Source organism: Oncorhynchus masou, chromosome 20, assembly GCF_036934945.1.
Source record: "Oncorhynchus masou masou isolate Uvic2021 chromosome 20, UVic_Omas_1.1, whole genome shotgun sequence".
Taxonomy (NCBI): Eukaryota; Metazoa; Chordata; class Actinopteri; order Salmoniformes; family Salmonidae; genus Oncorhynchus; species Oncorhynchus masou.
Genome location: NC_088231.1, coordinates 19372932 through 19394940, shown reverse-complemented (window position 1 = coordinate 19394940; position 22009 = coordinate 19372932). Strand labels below are relative to the sequence as shown.

The following is a 22009-nucleotide window of genomic DNA, read 5'->3' as shown; positions in this document are numbered from 1 at the left end:
GTTAATTATTATGTGGATTATAATCAATGGACATTTTTGCAGGGGGATTTCATCACGGCAAATCAAGTCTGAAATTTCAAAGTGAAATTCACAAACAGAAGCCTTAATAAAACTCAAATACACTACAAGTTCACATTTCCTGCTGTGCAAGGAAAATTCTTAGCAAAAAAAGACTGATCGAGTTAAGATTCTACATCTGTACAGCGGCGTCATGTTTCCTGCATGGGGCCTTGTAAAGTATACGGAGTGTTTGTGTTAACTGTCATAACGTTGCTGAATTATGACCATGATCATTGATCTGTTATTGAGAAACAAAGAGAGAATGAAGAGGCTTTTACATTGACACATTGACCTATATGACTGATCCAATCGACTGTTAAGTGGTTGACCTCGACCACATATAAAATCGAATCAAAATCAAATCAATTGTATTTGTCACATGCCACGAAGGCAACAAGACATTACCGTGAAACGCTTAGTTTACAAGCCCCTAACCAAAAATGCAGTTTTAAGAAAAAGATTTACAAAAAAAATAATAAATAACAACAATAAAATAATAATATCGAGGCTATATACAGGGGGTACCGAGTCGATGTGCAGGGGCACATTGATGGATCTGTACATGTAGGTAGAGGTAAAGTAACATAGATAAAAATGGGGGGTTCAAAGCGAATAGTCAGAGTAGTCATTTGGTTAGCTTTTCATGAGTCTTATGGCTTGGGGGTAGGAGCTGTTAAGAAGCCTGTTGGAATTAGACTTGGCAGGGCGGTCCCGCTTGCCGTGCGGTAGCAGGCAATGACTAGGGTGGCTGTAGTGCGTTGCCGTCAGAAGCAGAGCAGTTGCCATACCAGGTGGTGACGCAACCAGTCAGGATGTTCTCGATGGTGCAGCTGTAGAACTTTTTGAGGATCTGAGGACCCATGCCAAATCTTTTCAGTCTCCTGATGGGGAATAGGCGTTGTCTTGCCCTCTTCACGACTGTCTTGGTGTGTTTGGACCTTGACAGTTTATTGGTGATGTGGACACCAAGGAACTTGAAGCTCTCAACATGCTCCACTACAGCCCAGTCGATGAGAATGGGGGAGTGCTCTCCTTTGTCTTGATCACATTGAGGGAGAGGTTGTTGTCATGGCACCACACTGCCAGGTCTCTGACCTCCTCCCTATAAGCCGTCTCATCGTTGTCGGTGATCAGGCCTACCACTGTTGTGTCATCGGCACACTTAATGATGATGTAGGAGTCTTGCTTGGCAATGCAGTCATGGGTGAACAGGGAGTACAGGAGGGAGGGGTCCTGTGTTGAGGATCAGCGTAGCAGATGTGATGTTACCTAACCTTACCAACTGGGGGTGGCCTGTCAGGAAGTCCAGGATCCAGTTGTCCCAGGGTCCTTAGTACCCTCAAAGCTGATTACTATGGTGTTGAACACTGAGCTGTAATCAATTAACAGCCTTCTCACATAGGTGTTCCTTTTTTTCCAGGTGGGAAAGGGCAGTGTGGAGGGCAATATAGATTGCATCATCTGTGGATCTGTTGGGGCAGTATGCAAATTGGAGTGGGTCTATGGTTTCTGGGATAATGGGGTTGCTGTGAACCATGACCAGCCTTTCAAAGCACTTAATGGCTGCAGACGTGAGTGCTACAGGTCGGTTGTCATTTAGGTTGGTTACCTTAGTGTTCTTAGGCAAAGGGACTATGGTGGTCTGCTTGAAACATGTTGGTATTACAGACTCGGTCAGGGACAGGTTGAAAATGTCAGTGAAGACACTTGCCAGTTGGTCAGCGCATGCTTGGAGTACACGTCCTGGTAATCTGTCTGGCCCTGCGGCCTTGTGAATGTTGACCTGTTTAAAGGTCTTACTCACATTGGTGGAGAGCGTGATCATACAGTCTTCCGGAACAGCTGGTGCTCTCATGCATGCTTCAGTGTTGCTTGTCTCAAAGTGGGCATTGAAGTCCTTTAGTTTGTCTGGTCCACTCGTGTCACTGGGCAGCTCGCGGCTGTGCTTCCCTTTGTAGTCCGTAATAGTTTGCAAGCCCTGCACATACGACAAGTGTCGGAGCTGGTGCAGTAGGATTCAATCTTAGTCCTGTACTGACGCTTTGCCTGTTTGATGGTTTGTCTGAGGGCATAGCGGGATTTCTTATTAGCGTCCGGGTTAGAGTCCTGCTCCTTGAAAGCAGCAGCTTTACCCTTTAGCTCAGTTAGGATGTTGCTTGTAATCCTTGGCTTCTGGTTAGGGTATGTATGTACGGTCACTGTGGGGACGACGTCATCAATGCACTTATTGATGAAGCCGGTGACTGATGTGGTGTACTCTTCAATGCCATCGGAAGAATATCGGAACATATTCCAGTCAGTGCTAGCAAAACAGTCCTGTAGCTTAGCATCCGCGTCACCTGACTCCTTCCGTATTGAGCGAGTCAATGGTACTTCCTGCTTTAGTTTTTGCTAGTAGGCAGGAATCAGGAGGATAGTTATGGTCAGATTTGCCAAATGAAGGGCGAGGGTGAGCTTTGTACGCGTCTCTGTGTGTTGATTAAAGGCGGTCAAGAATTTTTTTCCACTGGTTGCACATGTAACATGCTGGTAGAAATTAGGTCAATCGGATGTGTGTTAGGAGCGCCGCCTCCAATCAGGCTTCCAATCCAAGTGTGAAAAACCTAGAGTCATTTTAAAGCTTTGGTGGCAAGAAAACCCAAAACAATATATCATAGAGTTTTATTTGTCAAACCGAAAGCGATCGAACCAAATTGTAAATTCTGTTTGTTTGGCTCTGCAATGGAAAAACAAACCGCTCAAACCCTTCCAGCGCATATTCAAAATACATTTCCTTCCTCATTCCCTCCATCCCTCACTCTCTCCCTGTCAGTGCCACAGTCCCAGTCCCTCATGCTGTGTTGGTGGGCCCAGATCAGGTTAGGGCCACACCGGACTGGATACACCACGGCCCAAATACATCCTGGGCCAGCGACCCAGTCTCACCAGGGGCTTTGGAGCCTTATGCTAACATCGCACGGCTAACACCGCTAGCCAATAATACTTGGAACCACACTGCCCAGATTAGCTCAGTTCTGAAGCATGCCCACTACCAAAAAACTGCCATAAACTAAATGGCACACACCAACAAGCCCTCAGGGGAGAAAAGTGGGTTGTTAGATTCAGCATGTTTCCTGTGTATTTTTGAAATAAGAGTGTTTGCTTTGATGTGCAGACCCGATGTGAAAGGGATCACGGTGTCATTACAAGTGGTGGATAGATACAAACATATGCACACACACACACACACACACACTGTTTGTCTGATGATAGATGAAGAGTCGGCAGAGAAGCCAGTGAGTTCTTTGATTTATTGACAGGATGCTCTGCTCCTTCATAGGGGTTATCTACAAGCCAGAGTCACTTCCTCAACAGCAATTAGTGCCTTCTCTGTTACACACACTTAAGAAGAACCAGAAAGACTGGATTTCTTCTATAGGCTTTCAACAGGAGAGCAAACACAAATATTCTAAAAGAAGATATCTCCTCCATAGGCTTTAATGGGAGGGCAAACAAAGATATTCAAAAAGAATATGTCTCCTCCATTTAAGTTTTTAATAGGAGAGCAAACAAAGATGTTATACAAGAAGATATCTTGTAGGCTTGCAATGAGTAGGCAAACAAAAATATTCTAAAGTAAGATATCGACTACATAGGATTTCAATGGGAGGCCAAAGAAAGATATTCCCATAAAATATATCTAACACCATCCATCATTTCACCTCAAAGGTCAGGGCTGATGGAGTGTTGACCTCTGTGTCACCCAGAAATGGCGTGACACGGAGGTGATCTTTGAGTGGATAGATCAGTGTAATATATTCAGGACTGTCACACACTCTCACCGACATATACTCCCTTGTAAAGCAATAAGCATGCGCGTGTGCACCTGCCTTTACAACCCTACCCCTCCATCACACACACGCGCATTGAGCAAAGGTGGAGAATGGACATATACTCCCTTGTAAAGCAATAAGCATGCGCGTGTGCACCTGCCTTTACAACCCTACCCCTCCATCACACACACGCGCATTGAGCAAAGGTGGAGAATGGACATATACTCCCTTGTAAAGCAATAAGCATGCGCGTGTGCACCTGCCTTTACAACCCTACCCCTCCATCACACACACGCGCATTGAGCAAAGGTGGAGAATGCCTTCCCAACAGCCCAGGACACACAGTAACCTATACATGACAGCAGCCAGTGTGTGTGTGTGTGTGTGAGTGAGTGAGATGAGGGGAGCGGCATCATGGGGTATATTTATCAACAGCGTGCCTCATCACAGCCTTGTGTCTCTCCGCATTTTTCTATCATTGTAATTTCTAGTGGATGCCCATTTGGTCGTTTGTCACACATCCAAGTCCATTCCCATGATCATTCTGTGCCCCTTACATGTGACCTTACACGGAACCTTACACGGAACCTTACACGGAACCTTACACGGAACCTTACATGGAACCTTACACGGAACCTTACATGGGACATTACACTGAACCTTACATGGGACATTACACTGAACCTTACACGGGAACTTACACGGAACCTTACATGGAACCATACATGGGACCTTACATGGAACCTTACACGGGACCTTACACGGGAACTTTCATGGAACCTTTCACGGAACCTTACACGGGACCTTACACGGGACCTGGTATCCAGATAGATGAGCTTCTCTCCTAGGTCTCACACGATTTCTCTGGGATGTGGGATTGCATAGTGCTATACTACTCCTCTATGACAATGGGTAAGCACTGACGCTTGGTATGCCATGATATGAGGAATGGGCTGGCTTAGTGAGGGATATTTTTTAGTCATTTATTTATTTCACTTTTATTTAGCCAGGTAGGCTAGTTGAGAACAAGTTCTCATTTACAACTGCGACCTGGCCAAGATAAAGCAAAGCAGTGTGACACAAACAACACAGAGTTACACATGGAATAAACAAACATACAGTCAATAATATAATAGAAAAAGTCTATATACAATGTGTGCAAGTGAGGTAATATATGGTGTGTCATTGGGTGTTACGATGCTTCATATGAGCGACATAAGGAAGGTTGTTTCTCAACCTTCCACTACTGAGAAATGACAGTTGATATGACAAGGGAAGGGTGTGTCTTAGTGAGGGATATGACATGCATAGCGAGTCATGGGGTGATACGATGCTACATATGAGAGACATAAGGAAGGTTGTTTCTCAACCTTCCACTACTGAGAAATTACAGTTGATATGACAAGGGAAGGGTGTGTCTTAGTGAGGGATATGACATGCATAGCGAGTCTTAGCGTGATACGATGCTACATATGAGGGACATAAGGAGAGTTGTGTTTCTTACCCTTCTGGATTCTATTTCTTTCACGTAGAGAGGGAGCAGAAACTCAGAAACACCCTCTAGCCTGATCCCCTCTTTGGTTACACGAAGATTACCCATTCCATCCTATGGGGAAAGAGAGTGGAAGAGAGAGAGAGGAAAGAGAGAGAGAGAGGGGGGAGAGAGAGAGAGAGAGAGGAAAGAGAGAGAGAGAGAGGAAAGAGAGAGAGAGAGAGAAAGAGAGAGAGAAAGGAAAGAGAGAGAGAGAGAGAAAGGAAAGAGAGAGAAAGGAAAGAGAGAGAAAGGAAAGAGAGAGAGAGAAAGGAAAGAGAGAGAGAGAGAGAGAGAGAGAGAGAGAGAGAGAGAGAGAGAGAGAGAGAGAGAGAGAGAGTGAGAGAAAGACAAAATGGAGAGAATAAGTCCAAACAGAGAAACAGAGAAAACCAGTGTTGGTTCAGTCACCGTGAAGAAACTGTTCAGGAGAGGAGGGAGGGAGAGGAGGGAGTGGAGAGACAAACATCCAAAGGAACAAAAGTTGTTTTTTAATTAAATATTTGGATCATTTTCAACAACAAAGTACTGTACGTTTTCCAAGTTATAAATTTCACATAGGCACAGATGCACACACACACACACACACACACACACACTCACACAGCCCCCGACAACACTTGCCCACCCCAAAGATAGAACAGGACTCAATGGGTTAAATCAGCCTTAGGACTGTTCTGTTGCCCATCCCATGGTGATTAAGCCAGTCAAACAGGGAAACAGCTCCTCAATAAACTAACACACACCAGCCTGCAGTTCCTATAATACAAACATTATTGCTTTACTCATCCAAACCCAACACACACACATGCATGAATACACACATACACACACTCTTGCTGTACACCCACATCTCCTCACATACTGTACATCTGTTAGCTGCATGCAGGTGAAAAATCACATCTTTGAAAAGGCACACACACACACACACACACATACATACACACACTGCAGGTGACTACTCATATTAGTCAGGTAGCAGTTGTAAATGAGAATTTGCTCTCAACTGGCCAACCTGGTTAAATAATGGTGAAATAATGTATTTATTTTTTAAATATGAATTAAAAGGAACCAACACATTATGCAGAACTATCCAAGGGTGGAACATGCTCAGGCAGGAGTCCGCCCCCCCCGTCAATCGTCAAAACATAAAGATGATTCCTGAATAATTCAGAATGAATCATTAATGTGACAAGCCAACGCTTAGCTAAAGACCCTCGTTCTCTTGTCTAGCCCCGTCACCCCTGACAGTGTTTAGCGATGGTGGCGGCGTGCGACGGCATGGGGCCTTGATTTGACGTGGCAGGTTGTAGACATTAACGTCTCTCTCGGGCAGGTTGGTGTTCAATCTGAGGGAACACAAAAGTCAGAAAAAGAACAGGTCCCTTGGCTAGGCGCCGCTAACACACTAATGCCGTCTACCTGAGAGCCTTGCAGGTACGGAGAGAGAAAGAGAGAGCTACGCTAACCGTATACCTAGCAGTCAAAGTCACTTCTATTAGCCTACCAGACACGCCGTATAAAATCAGTCTGATTAGCGTGGCAGAGGCGGAGCTTAGTGTCGACAGTGGTGGGAACAGCGAAGGTCTTCAGGAATCCTGGGGGGAAGCAGGCGACTTTAGGATAATGAAGCCACTCCTCCGGGATGTGAGTGACGGGGAATTCTGTAGTAACAGAGGCCTCAGATAATGATGTCCTTCTCTGTTATATTGGATTCCCATGTTGTGTTATAATGACATATTTCCCCATCCACGTCGTGTGTGAGAGTGTGTGTATGTGTGTGTAAGCGTGTGTGTGTGTGTAAGAGCGATTATCTACATGTCTGTCTGTGTGTGTGACTGTGTTCTGCCGAGTCCTTCAGTAGAAGTCAAGCTGATAATGTTGTATCGCCCAGCGCAGCGAGGTTGACTGGCGGAGTCGGCCATTAGGGCTCACATCCCATCCCTGGCACAAGGTTATAGTGAACAGTATAATACTCCCTCCTCCACTTGATGGATGGCCACTGAAAACATTCTCAGGGAAGGTTTTAATGTTCTCTCTTGGCTGAATTTTTCACTCAACCTTCCGTGCCAACAATGTTTAGAGGGAAAAGAGAAAGAGCTGGAGGGACGTATAGAAGTGAACAAATGAGGAGACATGGATACGAGTTTGTTTGTGTGTCCTCTCTGCCGGGAAAATCTTTTGACCTTTCAGCGCCAACGTAGAAGCACTGCCTTGTCAGGGTCTGAAATCAACGCATTGACTTTCATCAGAGTTCTTGGAGAGCTTCCTTCCCCTTCTGGGACGCATCCTAAACATCGTCTTGTATTAGAATGTCAGCTCGTGTTGCCTCGGACCTACAATAAGAGCTATTCCACTTCTAAGGGGCTACAGTTTACATGATGCTCTTTGTCAGGTGAAGTCATAAGAGACATTGTCCATTCCTGTTTAAAAAACAGCTTTGTTTTAAAAATGACTCCATATGCACTAGTGGATATCTGAGATTATTTGTCAGGTGCAGCTATCTGGCTGTAACTTTACCTAAGGAGGCAAGGTGGATATGGAGTCAGGCTTAAGGGAGAATTTGGCATATATATATATATTTTGTAACAAATGTGCAATGTATGTTTTGAAAACCCATGTTTTGATTAATCTAAAACCGTTAGAATGAGGTTGTATTTGAACTAAAGTTCATACTGTGCTTTGTGTAACGTCTATTAAGACAAATCGTTAATTTAAGTTTAAAATATTGTTATTTTACGTTAAAATATTGCTTTGTTGTTAAAGGGCGCACAAAGACCACCAGAAAAGTCTTGCCAAACTGTACAAGATGTGAGGTCAAAGTGCTAATCCCAACTATCACCTAAACGTTATGCAGTTGTGAAGATCTAAAATGATTTGTAGTCAGGTGCAGCTATCTGGATGTAACTTTACCTAAGGAGGCCAGGTGGAGTTATACCCAGAATGCTTACAGATTACAAAATATGAATGTCTAAGGAGTAGGGTTTAAGGGGCAATTTGAGATTAAAGTTTGAAGAAATGATAACATTTATTTTATTCAAAATAAAGGTGTGGAAGTTTAAAGTTGAACACTGTTGCTTCTTTTTGCATGTTCCCTTGTATAGAAATAATAATTTGTAGTAAATTATCCCAAATATATTGAGGTAACTATTTGCATCAGCTTTTTAAGTATAGTTGTGAGTATATATTTGAGTAGTAGGAACCCAATTTAAATCAATTTTACTAACCTGAGTACCACAAGTAACTGAGAAAAAAAGATTTGTAAATAAAACATTTATGATACTGATTAAATTCAGAAAATTAATCGTACAATATTAGTTCTGTATCTGATTACATTAAGTATATCAAACGTATAACATTAGTTCTGTATCCGATTACATTAAGTATATCAAACGTATAACATTAGTTCTGTATCCGATTACATTAAGTATATCAAACGTATAACATTAGTTCTGTATCCGATTACATTAAGTATATCAAACGTATAACATAGGGTCCTGTGTGGCTCAGTCGGTAGAGCATGGCGCTTGCAACGCCAAGCGTCGTGGGTTCGATTCCCGCTGGGACCACCCATATGTAAAAGTAGTGGCCCCAGCCGACTTGTAAGTCGCTTTGGACAAAAGCGTCTGCTAAATGGGATATATTATTATTATTATATTATTAGTTCTGTATCCGATTACATTAAGTATATCAAACGTATAACATTAGTTCTGTATCCGATTACATTAAGTATATCAAACGTATAACATTAGTTCTGTATCCGATTACATTAAGTATATCAAACGTATAACATTAGTTCTGTATCCGATTACATTAAGTATATCAAACGTATAACATTAGTTCTGTATCCGATTACATTAAGTATATCAAACGTATAACATTAGTTCTGTATCCGATTACATTAAGTATATCAAACGTATAACATTAGTTCTGTATCCGATTACATTAAGTATATCAAACGTATAACATTAGTTCTGTATCCGATTACATTAAGTATATCAAACGTATAACATTAGTTCTGTATCCGATTACATTAAGTATATCAAACGTATAACATTAGTTCTGTATCCGATTACATTAAGTATATCAAACGTATAACATTAGTTCTGTATCCGATTACATTAAGTATATCAAACGTATAACATTAGTTCTGTATCCGATTACATTAAGTATATCAAACGTATAACATTAGTTCTGTATCCGATTACATTAAGTATATCAAACGTATAACATTAGTTCTGTATCCGATTACATTAAGTATATCAAACGTATAACATTAGTTCTGTATCCGATTACATTAAGTATATCAAACGTATAACATTAGTTCTGTATCCGATTACATTAAGTATATCAAACGTATAACATTAGTTCTGTATCCGATTACATTAAGTATATCAAACGTATAACATTAGTTCTGTATCCGATTACATTAAGTATATCAAACGTATAACATTAGTTCTGTATCCGATTACATTAAGTATATCAAACGTATAACATTAGTTCTGTATCCGATTACATTAAGTATATCAAACGTATAACATTAGTTCTGTATCCGATTACATTGTATATCAAACGTATAACATTAGTTCTGTATCCGATTACATTAAGTATATCAAACGTATAACATTAGTTCTGTAACCGATTACATTAAGTATATCAAACGTATAACATTAGTTCTGTATCCGATTACATTAAGTATATCAAACGTATAACATTAGTTCTGTATCCGATTACATTAAGTATATCAAACGTATAACATTAGTTCTGTATCCGATTACATTAAGTATATCAAACGTATAACATTAGTTCTGTATCCGATTACATTAAGTATATCAAACGTATAACATTAGTTCTGTATCCGATTACATTAAGTATATCAAACGTATAACATTAGTTCTGTATCCGATTACATTAAGTATATCAAACGTATAACATTAGTTCTGTATCCGATTACATTAAGTATATCAAACGTATAACATTAGTTCTGTATCCGATTACATTAAGTATATCAAACGTATAACATTAGTTCTGTATCCGATTACATTAAGTATATCAAACGTATAACATTAGTTCTGTAACCGATTACATTAAGTATATCAAACGTATAACATTAGTTCTGTAACCGATTACATTAAGTATATCAAACGTATAACATTAGTTCTGTGACTGATTACATTAAGTATATCAAACGTCTCTCTCTCTCTCTCTCTCTCTCTCTCTCTCTCTCTCTCTCTCTCTCTCTCTCTCTCTCTCTCTCTCTCTCTCTCTCTCTCTCTCTCTCTCTCTCTCTCTCTCTCTCTCTCTCTCTCTCTCTCTCTCTCTCTCTCTCTCTCTCTCTCTCTCTCTCTCTCTCTCTCTCTCTCTCTCTCTCTCTCTCTCTCTCTCTCTCTCTCTCTCTCTCTCTCTCTCTCTCTCCCTCTCTCTCTCTCTCTCTCTCTCTCTCTCTCTCTCTCTCTCTCTCTCTCTCTCTCTCTCTCTCTCTCTCTCTCTCTCTCTCTCATTGAGTCAGGTTGAAATAAGTCAACCTTTTCTGACACACAGAGAAGTACTGAAGATGTCTGATTAGATGAGGGGCCTATATCTATCTATCTATCTAAATGACAGGTAACCCGTAGAGGTCCAGGGGAAACCGTACTGAAGCCAAGGCATCATTTCAGTCCCTAACTAAAGCCCCTGAAAGCCTGCATGGTCCCCTTGTGGCGGGGCCTCAGGAAGCTTTGGATGGCCCTCCCAGAATGCTTATCTAACGCAGCACATTTCGTTACAGGACTATTTCAAATAAAGCCAGATAGTCTATGAGAGGAGACAGGAAGTGTTATTAGTTCTCTTACATTTTCCCTCTCGAGTCCCCAGTGTCTTCAATATGTGGACCAGGTTTTATTACAGTCTCATGTCATACACGTAATGAAAGAACAAAGGCTGAAAACTTCTCATTAATTCACCTATATTGTATATTGATCGATCCCATTCTGCCCTCAACTCTGGATCTTGAAGTCAGTTCCACTGCAATTTTTCAATGTTCCTCTCTAATCAGGGACTGATTTAGACCTGGGACACCAGGTGGGGGCCATGAATGATCAGGACAGAAAAGCAGCAGGCTCCAGACCTCCTAGGGTAAGAGTGTACCCCCTGCTATATTGTACGTAGGTGAATAAACTCCACTATGCCTCGGCTTCAATACGGTTTCCACTGGACCTTTACAGGCCATCAGTCATACACTCAGTGGGAGCGAACCATTTTGGTGAATGGGCTGGTGTACCTAATAAACTGTATATAGTAATAAACTGTATATAGGTGAATAAATGAGCTCTAACCAAATCAAATTTCAAATCAAATGTATTTATATAGACCTTCTTACATCAGCTGATATCTCAAAGTGCTGCACAGAAACCCAGCCTAAAAACCTCTGTTTCTCAAACAACTTGTTTAACCTATTCCATTCATTAAGTTGAATCTATTTCATTGTAAATTAAATAAACTTCATTAAGTTGAATCTATTCCATTATGAATTAAATAAACTTCATTAAGTTGAATCTATTCCATTATAAATTAAATCAACTTAATTAAGTTGAATCTATTCCATTATAAATTAAATCAACATCATTAAGTTGAATATATTACATTATAAATTAAATAAATTAAGTTGAATCTATTACATTATAAATTAAATAAAGTTAATTAAGTTGAATCTATTACATATAAATTAAATAAAGTTAATTAAGTTGAATCTATTACATATAAATTAAATAAACTTAATTAAGTTGAATCTATTAGTCCCAAACCAAATGTTTCGTCACTTGCTTGGTAGAAGTGTGAATGCTTTCACTAAGAGTGAAATGCTTACTAATGGGACGTGCTCCCAACAATGCAGAAATAGAAAAGGTAGGAAAGTAAGACTCCTAATAATAAAAGTAATAATAGATCCACAATGAGTAACGATATATACACTATATATACACGGGCTACCAGTATCGAGTCCATGTTTTTTTCATTCAATTGACATTGTCAAAACTCTTCACACAGTCAGCGAAACATGTGTGGACCAAACTGTGAATCCTTTGTCATTGTTTTCACAAAAAATGCATCAATGACCATATTCTCTGACAGTGGGGCAAAAAAGTATTTAGTCAGCAACCAATTGTGCAAGTTCTCCCACTTAAAAAGATGAGAGAGGCCTGTAATTTTCATCATAGTTACACTTCAACTATGACAGACAAAATGAGAAAAAAAAATCCAGAAAATCACATTGTAGGATTTTTTATGAATTTATTTGCAAATTATCCTCTTGAAACTCTGGGGGCGCTATTTCATTTTTGGATGAAAAACGTTCCCGTTTTAAACAAGATATTCTGTCACAAAAAGATGCTCGACCATGCATATAATTGATAGCTTTGGAAAGAAAACACTCTGAATTTTCCAGAACTGCAAAGATATTGTCTGTGAGTGCCCCAGAACAGGAGCTACAGGCAAAACCAAGATGAAACGGCAACCAGGAAATGAGCAGGATTTTTGAGGCTCTGTTTTCCATTGTCTCCTTATATGGCTGTGAATGCGACAGGAATGAGCCTAACCTATCTATCTTTTCCCCAAGGTGTCTGCAGCATTGTGACGTATTTGTAGGCATATCATTGGAAGATTGACCATAAGAGACTACATTTTCCAGGTGTCCGCCCGGTGTCCTCCGTCGAAATTGGTGCATCATTTTCAGCTGCTGGTATTTTTCCATGGGATTCTGAGACGAAAGCAGGCTTCCACGAACGGCATATCAATGAAGAGATTTGTGAAAAAACACCTTGAGGATTGATTCTAAACAACGTTTGCCATGTTTCGGTCGATATTATGGAGTTAATTCGGAAAAAGTTTGACGTTTTGGTGACTGAATTTTTGGTTTGTTTCGGTAGCCAAATGTGATGTACAAAACGGAGCGATTTCTCCTACACAAAGATTCTTTCAGGAAAAACTGAACATTTGCTATGTAACTGAGAGTCTCATTGAAAACATCCGAAGTTCTTCAAAGGTAAATGATTTTATTTATTTGGTTATCTCGTTTTTGTGAAAATGTTGCGTGCTAAATGCTACGCAAAATGCTAAGCTAGCTTGCAATACTCTTACACAAATGCTTGATTTGCTATGGTTCAAAAGCATATTTTGAAAATCTGAGATGACAGTGTTGTTAAGAAAAGGCTAAGCCTGAGAGCAGACATATTATTTTCATTTCATTTGCGATTTTCAGAAATCGTTAACGTTGCGTTATGCTAATGAGCCTGAGGCTGTATTCACGATCCCGGATCCGGGATGGGTAGTATCAAGAGGTTTTAAGGTGGAAAATAAGTATTTGGTCACAGACCTCTCTCACAGACCTGTAACTTCTTCTTTAAGAGGCTCCTCTGTCCTCCACTCGTTACCAGTTTTAATGGCACCTGTTTGAACTTGTTATCAGTATAAAAGACGGCTGACTAAGTACTTTTTTGCCCCACTGTATATTTTCTCATTCATACTCCACCACCTGTTAAACTATATATTTGCAGAACATGTTTTCAAATGCTAACAGACTGTTTCCAAAACTGTTAAAAACATATTCAAAACAGAATGACGGCAAATGTCATGCATTTCTGCAGTAAGCAGATTGAAACATATAGAAAATCTCAGCAGAATAACTCTAAACACACCTGATTGCAGTTTCCAAACAGACAAAAGAGGACGACATCGGAATGATTTCTTTTGGAAACATGGATCAAGGAAGACAGGTTGGTGGGGAGAGAAGAGTGTCAGGGAGAGGGAGAATGTGTGGAGGACAAAGGAGAGGAAGACCAAGAGCGGTGGTCTCTGATGAGATAAGGGCCCCAATTATTGACCATGTTGTAAACCATGGCCTCTCTTTGAGAGAGGCCGGTTGAAGGGTGCAAACAAATCTGCAGCACTCAACAGTGTCATCAATAGTATGAATTTCCCAGTGAGATGTGCATCCTTCAATGATAATTGAACTACATATTACAGTAAAACACAGTATGTTCACATTTTTACATGTACTGACATTTTGAAATATATTGATTTGTTTGTGTTTTTCAGTAGGATCCCAATGTTGCCTCCCAGAGGAGGGAGAGGTTGAATATTATCAGATGTGCAGGAAATTGCCATTGTTGACATGGTAATTGGCAACAATGCAATTAAACTGTGGGAAACTCAGGACAGAGTGCTGGCAGACAATATCACTTTTGGGAATGTGAATACGGTCAGCACAACAACAATTGCCAGAATCCCAGAGAAACATAAAATAAGGAGGAAGCAGTTGTACACTGTACACTTTGAGAGAAACGGTGAATGTGTGAAAGAAGTCCGGTATCAATATGTCCAGGTAAGATGTCTGTTCAATAACCCAACAGGGTACATACACAGCTATGCATAATTAAAAGTACAGTAAAACTATGGATTTACTGTATTTTAGAGAGTAATGGAGACGGAAGCCAGGCTAACTGCAAATACATTCAACTTTGTGGATGAAGCTGAATTCAACCAGGCAAAAACACGTCGCAGTGGAAGAAATGTGATTGGACAGAGAGTCGATGTCTCAGGCCAGAGAGGAGCTAACATCACAATGTGTGCAGCACTGTCCAAGGATGGTTTGCTGTTACACAAACCACTCATTGGCCCCTACAATACAGAGAGGCTCAGTTATTTTCTGGATGATCTGCATAATGAACTTGTACCAGCGGAGGAGAGAGGGGCCAGAAACTCCCCTACAGTCGTTGTTGTGTGGGACAATGTGGCATTCCACCACTCTGCTGCAGTCAGACTGGCTTGCTGCTCATCCCAGGATGGCAGTACTATTCCTGCCTCTGTTCACCCCTTCCTAAACCCCATAGTTTCTCTCTGCGTGGAGGTGGAAGGTTTATGACCACCATCCACATGACCAGATGTCCTTACTGGAAGCTATGAATGTAGGGTGTGGAGACACTTCTCCTGAAGACTGGCAGGGTGTGGAGACACATCTCCTGAAGACTGGCAGGGTGTGGAGACACTTCTCCTGAAGACTGGCAGGGTGTGGAGACACTTCTCCTGAAGACTGGCAGGGTGTGGAGACACTTCCCCTGAAGACTGGCAGGACGTGGAGACACTTCTCCTGAAGACTGCCAGGGTGTGGAGACACTTCTCCTGAAGACTGCCAGGGTGTGGAGACACTTCTCCTGAAGACTGCCAGGGTGTGGAGACACTTCTCCTGAAGTCTGCTAGGGTGTGGAGACACTTCTCCTGAAGTCTGCTGAGGTTGGTTTTAGACATTCCAGAAGATACTTTCCAAGATGCATCGCCAGAGAAGAAATAAGATGTTGATGTTGATGAGAACTTGTGGTCAAATGCAGGAGAGATGGAGAACTAGAACCCTCACAGTACCGTGCAGTATGAGTGTTATATTATACATGTTGATGAGAACTAGAACCCTCACAGTACCGTGCAGTATGAGTGTTATATTATACATGTTGATGAGAACTAGAACCCTCACAGTACTGTACAGTATGAGTGTTATATTATACATGTTGATGAGAACTAGAACCCTCAGAGTACTGTACAGTATGAGTGTTATATTATACATGTTGATGAGAACTAGAACCCTCACAGTACCGTGCAGTATGAGTGTTATATTAAACATGTTGATGAGAACTAGAACCCTCACAGTACTGTACAGTATGGGTGTTATATTATACATGTTGATGAGAACTAGAACCCTCACAGTACAGTACAGTATGAGTGATTATATTATACATGTTGATGAGAACTAGAACCCTCACAGTACTGTACAGTATGAGTGTTATATTATACATGTTGATGAGAACTAGAACCCTCACAGTAATGTACAGTATGAGTGTTATATTATACATGTTGATGAGAACTAGAACCCTCACAGTACTGTACAGTATGAGTGTTATATTATACATGTTGATGAGAACTAGAACCCTCACAGTACCGTGCAGTATGAGTGTTATATTATACATGTTGATGAGAACTAGAACCCTCACAGTACTGTACAGTATGAGTGTTATATTATACATGTTGATGAGAACTAGAACCCTCAGAGTACTGTACAGTATGAGTGTTATATTATACATGTTGATGAGAACTAGAACCCTCACAGTACAGTACAGGATGAGTGTTATATTATACATGTTGATGAGAACTAGAACCCTCACAGTACCGTGCAGTATGAGTGTTATATTATACATGTTGATGAGAACTAGAACCCTCACAGTACTGTACAGTAGGAGTGTTATATTATACATGTTGATGATGTTTTTATGTCATTATTATTGCAGACCTGGAATTTTAGGAATTTATTTTTCACAAGTAAATTACTATATGCAAAGATATTGCTGTATTTCTGAATAATTATTGTTACATATACTTTAGTACAGTCAATACAATTAAAATGTATTATTCTTATTCTATAATGAAATTCTGATTTATGTGAAAAATCAATAATTTATGTAATGTTCCCTGTTGTTAGTGTTTTGTAGATCCGTGTGTTATGAGTGACAATGTTTGCTTTCTGAGTGAGAATTGTTGCCCGTGTTCTGGTCTAACAAGCTTATTTTGAAGTGTTTTGGTGGTTTGAGTGAGTTTTGGAGGTGAGATCAACTGTTTGGCCAAGATGCATGTTGGTAATACAGACTGTGTGAAGAGTTTTGAAAAAGTGGCTTCAGTATTGACCGATGCTTGTTAGCAATTGAAAAAAAAAACTGTAATTGGGAATGAAGTGACTAGGCAACAGGATAGATAATAAACAGTAGCAGCAGTGTATGTGATGAGTCAAAAACAATTGTGCCGTCTGAGAATTTTTCGGGCCTTCCTCTGACAGCGCCTGCTATAGAGGTCCTGGATGTGACCCTCCATCCATTCTGCTGTGCCCTGAGCAGAGTGACAGATGACCGTGTGTCTGAGTAGTGACTTACTGTCCAAGTCTACCGGCCTGCGTGTCCAGGCCTGTCCAGCTCAGCCCGTCTTTCATCTGACCTGAATACCAAACCGACTGGAACGTTTGTCTGGTGGGCAAACCGCTCACGTTGACGTGGAGGGGCTGCTATCTGAGCGCTGTCCGTCTCTGTGTGTGAGGCAGAGGTATGTGTGCCTGAGTGTGTGTGTCTACGTGCACCTGTGTGTGTGCCTGTGTGAGTGTGCGTGTTTACGTGCAACTGTGTGTGTGTGTGTGTGTCTGCTTGTCTAGTTCCGTGTGTATGTGTGTGTCTGCTTGTCTAGTTGTGTGTGTATGTGTGTACCCTGCACTGTGCCCATGGCCTTGTTGGTAGACTGTCAGTCACTGTGGACAGCCGCTTGCCAAACAGAACAGAGAGAAGCACAGCAGAGCGGCACCGAGACACACTGAGCATGCTCACACCAGGCCTGTCCGTCATCGCTAGCTGGGCTGAGGAGAATGAGTCATGACCAGAGTCACCTTGTTTAATACCATACAGCTAGCCTGATCCCAGATCTGGTTGTGCTTTTGCCTACACTCTTAGAAAAAAAGGTTCTGGATAGAACCAAAAAGGCTTGCTTCATATATGGGACACCTATAGGTTCTATGTAGAACCCTTTTGTAGGGTCCTTTGATCAGAACTCCAAGGGTTCTTCTTCACTGGACCAAAATTGGTTCCATATAGAACCTTTTTTATTCCATATAGGGTTCTATATGGAACCTTAAGAGGTGCCATATATGAAGCAAGCATATAGCCTTTTTTATCTAAGAGTGTTATCCATTGTGATTGTCAAGCATGACAATTCCATAAGGAGTTGGCTGGAGAGAAGAGAACAGACCATATTTCTCTCACGATTCTCATCAGAAAAGAAATGGGAAGAACTTGGTACGGTAATGAAAATGCATAAAACAAGTCATGCAAATTGGCCACACATCCTGACCGTAGCAGCGACACACGGCCACTCACACAATGACATCTGAAATCCCAAATAAACAGACGAATCAAATGAAGATACCACGTGTGTGTGGACTGGGATGAGAAGAGCTGTTTAAAAAGAGCAAGATCACATTCTAATAGTTTTTGGTCCATTACTGTAAATACATGTGGCAGCGCTAGTCAGTCATAATGTTGTTTTCCACAACGTAGCATTGAGCTATCACATGGCTTCCATTATATGAGCTATCACATGGCTTCCATAATATGAGCTATCACATGGCTTCCATAATTTGAACTATCACATGGCTTCCATAATTTGAACTATCACATGGCTTCCATAATTTGAACTATCACATGGCTTCCATAATATGAGCTATCACATGGCTTCCATAATATGAGCTATCACATGGCTTCCATAATTTGAACTATCACATGGCTTCCATAATTTGAACTATCACATGGCTTCCATAATATGAACTATCACATGGCTTCCATAATATGAGCTATCACATGGCTTCCATAATTTGAACTATCACATGGCTTCCATAATTTGAACTATCACATGGCGATGTAGCAATTTCAGACTTCCCCTATAACTTAGCTACTTTACAAGACATAACAGAAGTCCCAGGCCTGAGGCCCCTCATCAAATCAGACATCTTCAGTACTTCTCTGTGTGTCAGAAAATGACTTATTTCAACCTGACACAATCAGAGAGAGAGAGAGAGAGAGAGAGAGAGAGAGAGAGAGAGAGAGAGAGAGAGAGAGAGAGAGAGAGAGAGAGAGAGAGAGTGACAGAGGCATTCAGCGAGAAAGAGGGAGATAGAGGGGAAGAGAGGTATAGATGGAGAGAGAGAGACAGTGGAATGAAATTCATTTATTTTGAAGAAGAGGATAGGGAGAATATGAGGCAGAGAGAGGAAGAGAAAGAGGCAACAAACAGAGAGAGGGATGGATAAACTGAATGAGAGAGAAAACAATCATCTTTGTCGAACGGCCATCTGTTTGCCATAGCCTCAGCAATAAAACAGGGCCCTTTAAACAACAAACGAGGCAGTTCCGAGGAGGACACCACCCATTAGAGCCCTCTGATTGATTGTCAACGCCGGCCTGCTCTTGGCCCGCTCTCTCCGAAGCCGGCCCGACGTCCGCAACATTACCTGAACATATTATGATACTCCATTGGCCCCTAACGAGTTAAATTGACAGGAATGAATCCTGGGGCTGACAAATCTGAGGGGGCCGAGCTTTGGCTGTTGTTGTTGGGAAAGGAAGAAGATATGGAAAGAGGAGGATGCTGTATGTGTGTGTGTGTGTGTGTGTGTGTGTGTGTGTGTGTGTGTGTGTGTGTGTGTCTTGTGTTCTCTCATGTGTATGCATACTGTAGGCACTCTGCACGAATCGACCCAAAACCCGAATTGCCCGAGTCAACGACGCGGCTCGCCATCTGATTTTCATTCCACCAACAGGTGTCAGAGGACCCGCGTTCAGCTGTCTATGTTTAATAATCATAACCCAGTACGAGGTCGGCGCCCTTATTTGTCTTTTTAAAAGCTTTTTTCCCGTCCACTTTTAACAACGTGGCTTTGTCAGGGTCCGCTTCCGACAGATCAATGCCTAATTGGATTTCCTACAACATTCAATGGACGACCCGCGTTTAAAAATTAACGCTGCAGAACTAGAGAAATAATAATCATGATACAACGACTACGCTGCCGAGCTCGGTTATTACACACCTTAGGGGGCTGGAGGAACGACACGGCCCATAGTGTTACTATTGATTTATATCCCACACACGACTTCAGATGAATGGTGCCTGGGCCACGATTCAGCTGGGGAAACAGGGGGAAAAGCTTCTGAACTGGATGACTTCACTGTGGTTTCAAACTTCAGAGTTTGCAGGGACAAGCTATGTTTCTGGGGAGGTTGTTTTTCTGTGTCCTCCCTCTTCATCTCACTGAGCTGTTCTATTTACTTTTTGATCTGTCTTGTCCTGTCAACATTCCTCAATGCTCCTGTCCTGTCAACATTCCTCAATGCTCCTGTCTTGTTAATTTCCTCAATGCTCCTGTCCTGTTAACTTCCTCAATGCTCCAGTCTTGTCTTGTTAATTTCCTCAATGCTCCTGTCCTGTTAACATTCCTTAAAGCTCCTGTCCTGTTAACATATGATAATATGAACATTCCTCAATGCTCCTGTCCTGTTAACTTCCTCAATGCTCCAGTCTTGTCTTGTTAATTTCCTCAATGCTCCTGTCCTGTTAACATTCCTTAAAGCTCCTGTCCTGTTAACATTCCTCAATGCTCCTGTCCTGTTAACTTCCTCAATGCTCCAGTCTTGTCTTGTTAATTTCCTCAATGCTCCTGTCCTGTTAACATTCCTTAAAGCTCCTGTCCTGTTAACATTCCTCAATATCCTGTCCTGTTAACTTCCTCAATGCTCCAGTCTTGTCCTGTTAACATTCCTCAATGCTCTTGTCCTGTCAATTTCCAAATATGCCTATCCTATGCCTATCCTGTTAAAACCTCTTAAAGATCTCTAGAGATCGGTGTCCCACCCTCGGGACAGTTGAGCTAATGTGCGTGAATGTGATTAGCATGAGGTTGTAAGTAACAAGAACATTTCCCAGGACATAAACATATCTTATACGGACAGAAAGCTTCAATTTGTGTTAATCTAACTGCACTGTCTAATTTACAGTAGCTATTAGAGTGAAAACATATCATTAAATTGTTTGAGGAGAGTGCACACTTTTGAAAATGTATATATTGACCAATTAGGCATATTTGGGCAGACGTGAGACAACATTAACATTCCTCAATGCTCCTGTCCTGTTAACCTCCTCAATGCTCCTGTCCTGTTAACTTCCTCAATGCTCCTGTCCTGTTAACCTCCTCAATGCTCCTGTCCTGTTAACTTCCTCAATGCTCCTGTCCTGTTAACCTCCTCAATGCTCCTGTCCTGTTAACCTCCTCAATGCTCCTGTCCTGTTAACCTCCTCAATGCTCCTGTCCTGTTAACCTCCTCAATGCTCCTGTCCTGTTAACCTCCTCAATGCTCCTGTCCTGTTAACCTCCTCAATGCTCCTGTCCTGTTAACCTCCTCAATGCTCCTGTCCTGTTAACCTCCTCAATGCTCCTGTCCTGTTAACCTCCTCAATGCTCCTGTCCTGTTAACTGTGTGTGTGTGTGTGTGTGTGTGTGTGTGTGTGCCTCAATGCTCCTGTCCTGTTAACCTCCTCAAAGCTCCTGTCCTGTTAACCTCCTCAATGCTCCTGTCCTGTTAACCTCCTCAATGCTCCTGTCCTGTTAACCTCCTCAATGCTCCTGTCCTGTTAACCTCCTCAAAGCTCCTGTCCTGTTAACTTCCTCAATGCTCCTGTCCTGTTAACCTCCTCAATGCTCCTGTCCTGTTAACCTCCTCAAAGCTACTGTCCTGTTAACTTCCTCAATGCTCCTGTCCTGTTAACCTCCTCAATGCTCCTGTCCTGTTAACCTCCTCAAAGCTCCTGTCCTGTTAACCTCCTCAATGCTCCTGTCCTGTTAACCTCCTCAATGCTCCTGTCCTGTTAACCTCCTCAAAGCTCCTGTCCTGTTAACTTCCTCAAAGCTCCTGTCCTGTTAACCTCCTCAATGCTCCTGTCCTGTTAACCTCCTCAAAGCTCCTGTCCTGTTAACCTCCTCAATGCTCCTGTCCTGTTAACCTCC

The 22009-nt window shown here is 41.6% G+C and overlaps 1 protein-coding gene across 1 annotated transcript in view; it reads right to left on the bottom strand.

Annotated features, from left to right (window-relative positions):
* Window positions 1–22009, bottom strand: part of LOC135506571 (zeta-sarcoglycan-like) — a 259447-nt gene that overhangs the window by 27510 nt on the left and 209928 nt on the right. Inside the window, exon 3 of the mRNA XM_064925911.1 lies at window positions 5377–5478. Within this exon, the coding sequence (XP_064781983.1) occupies window positions 5377–5478 (102 nt within the window). The remainder of the gene's footprint in view (window positions 1–5376; window positions 5479–22009) is intronic.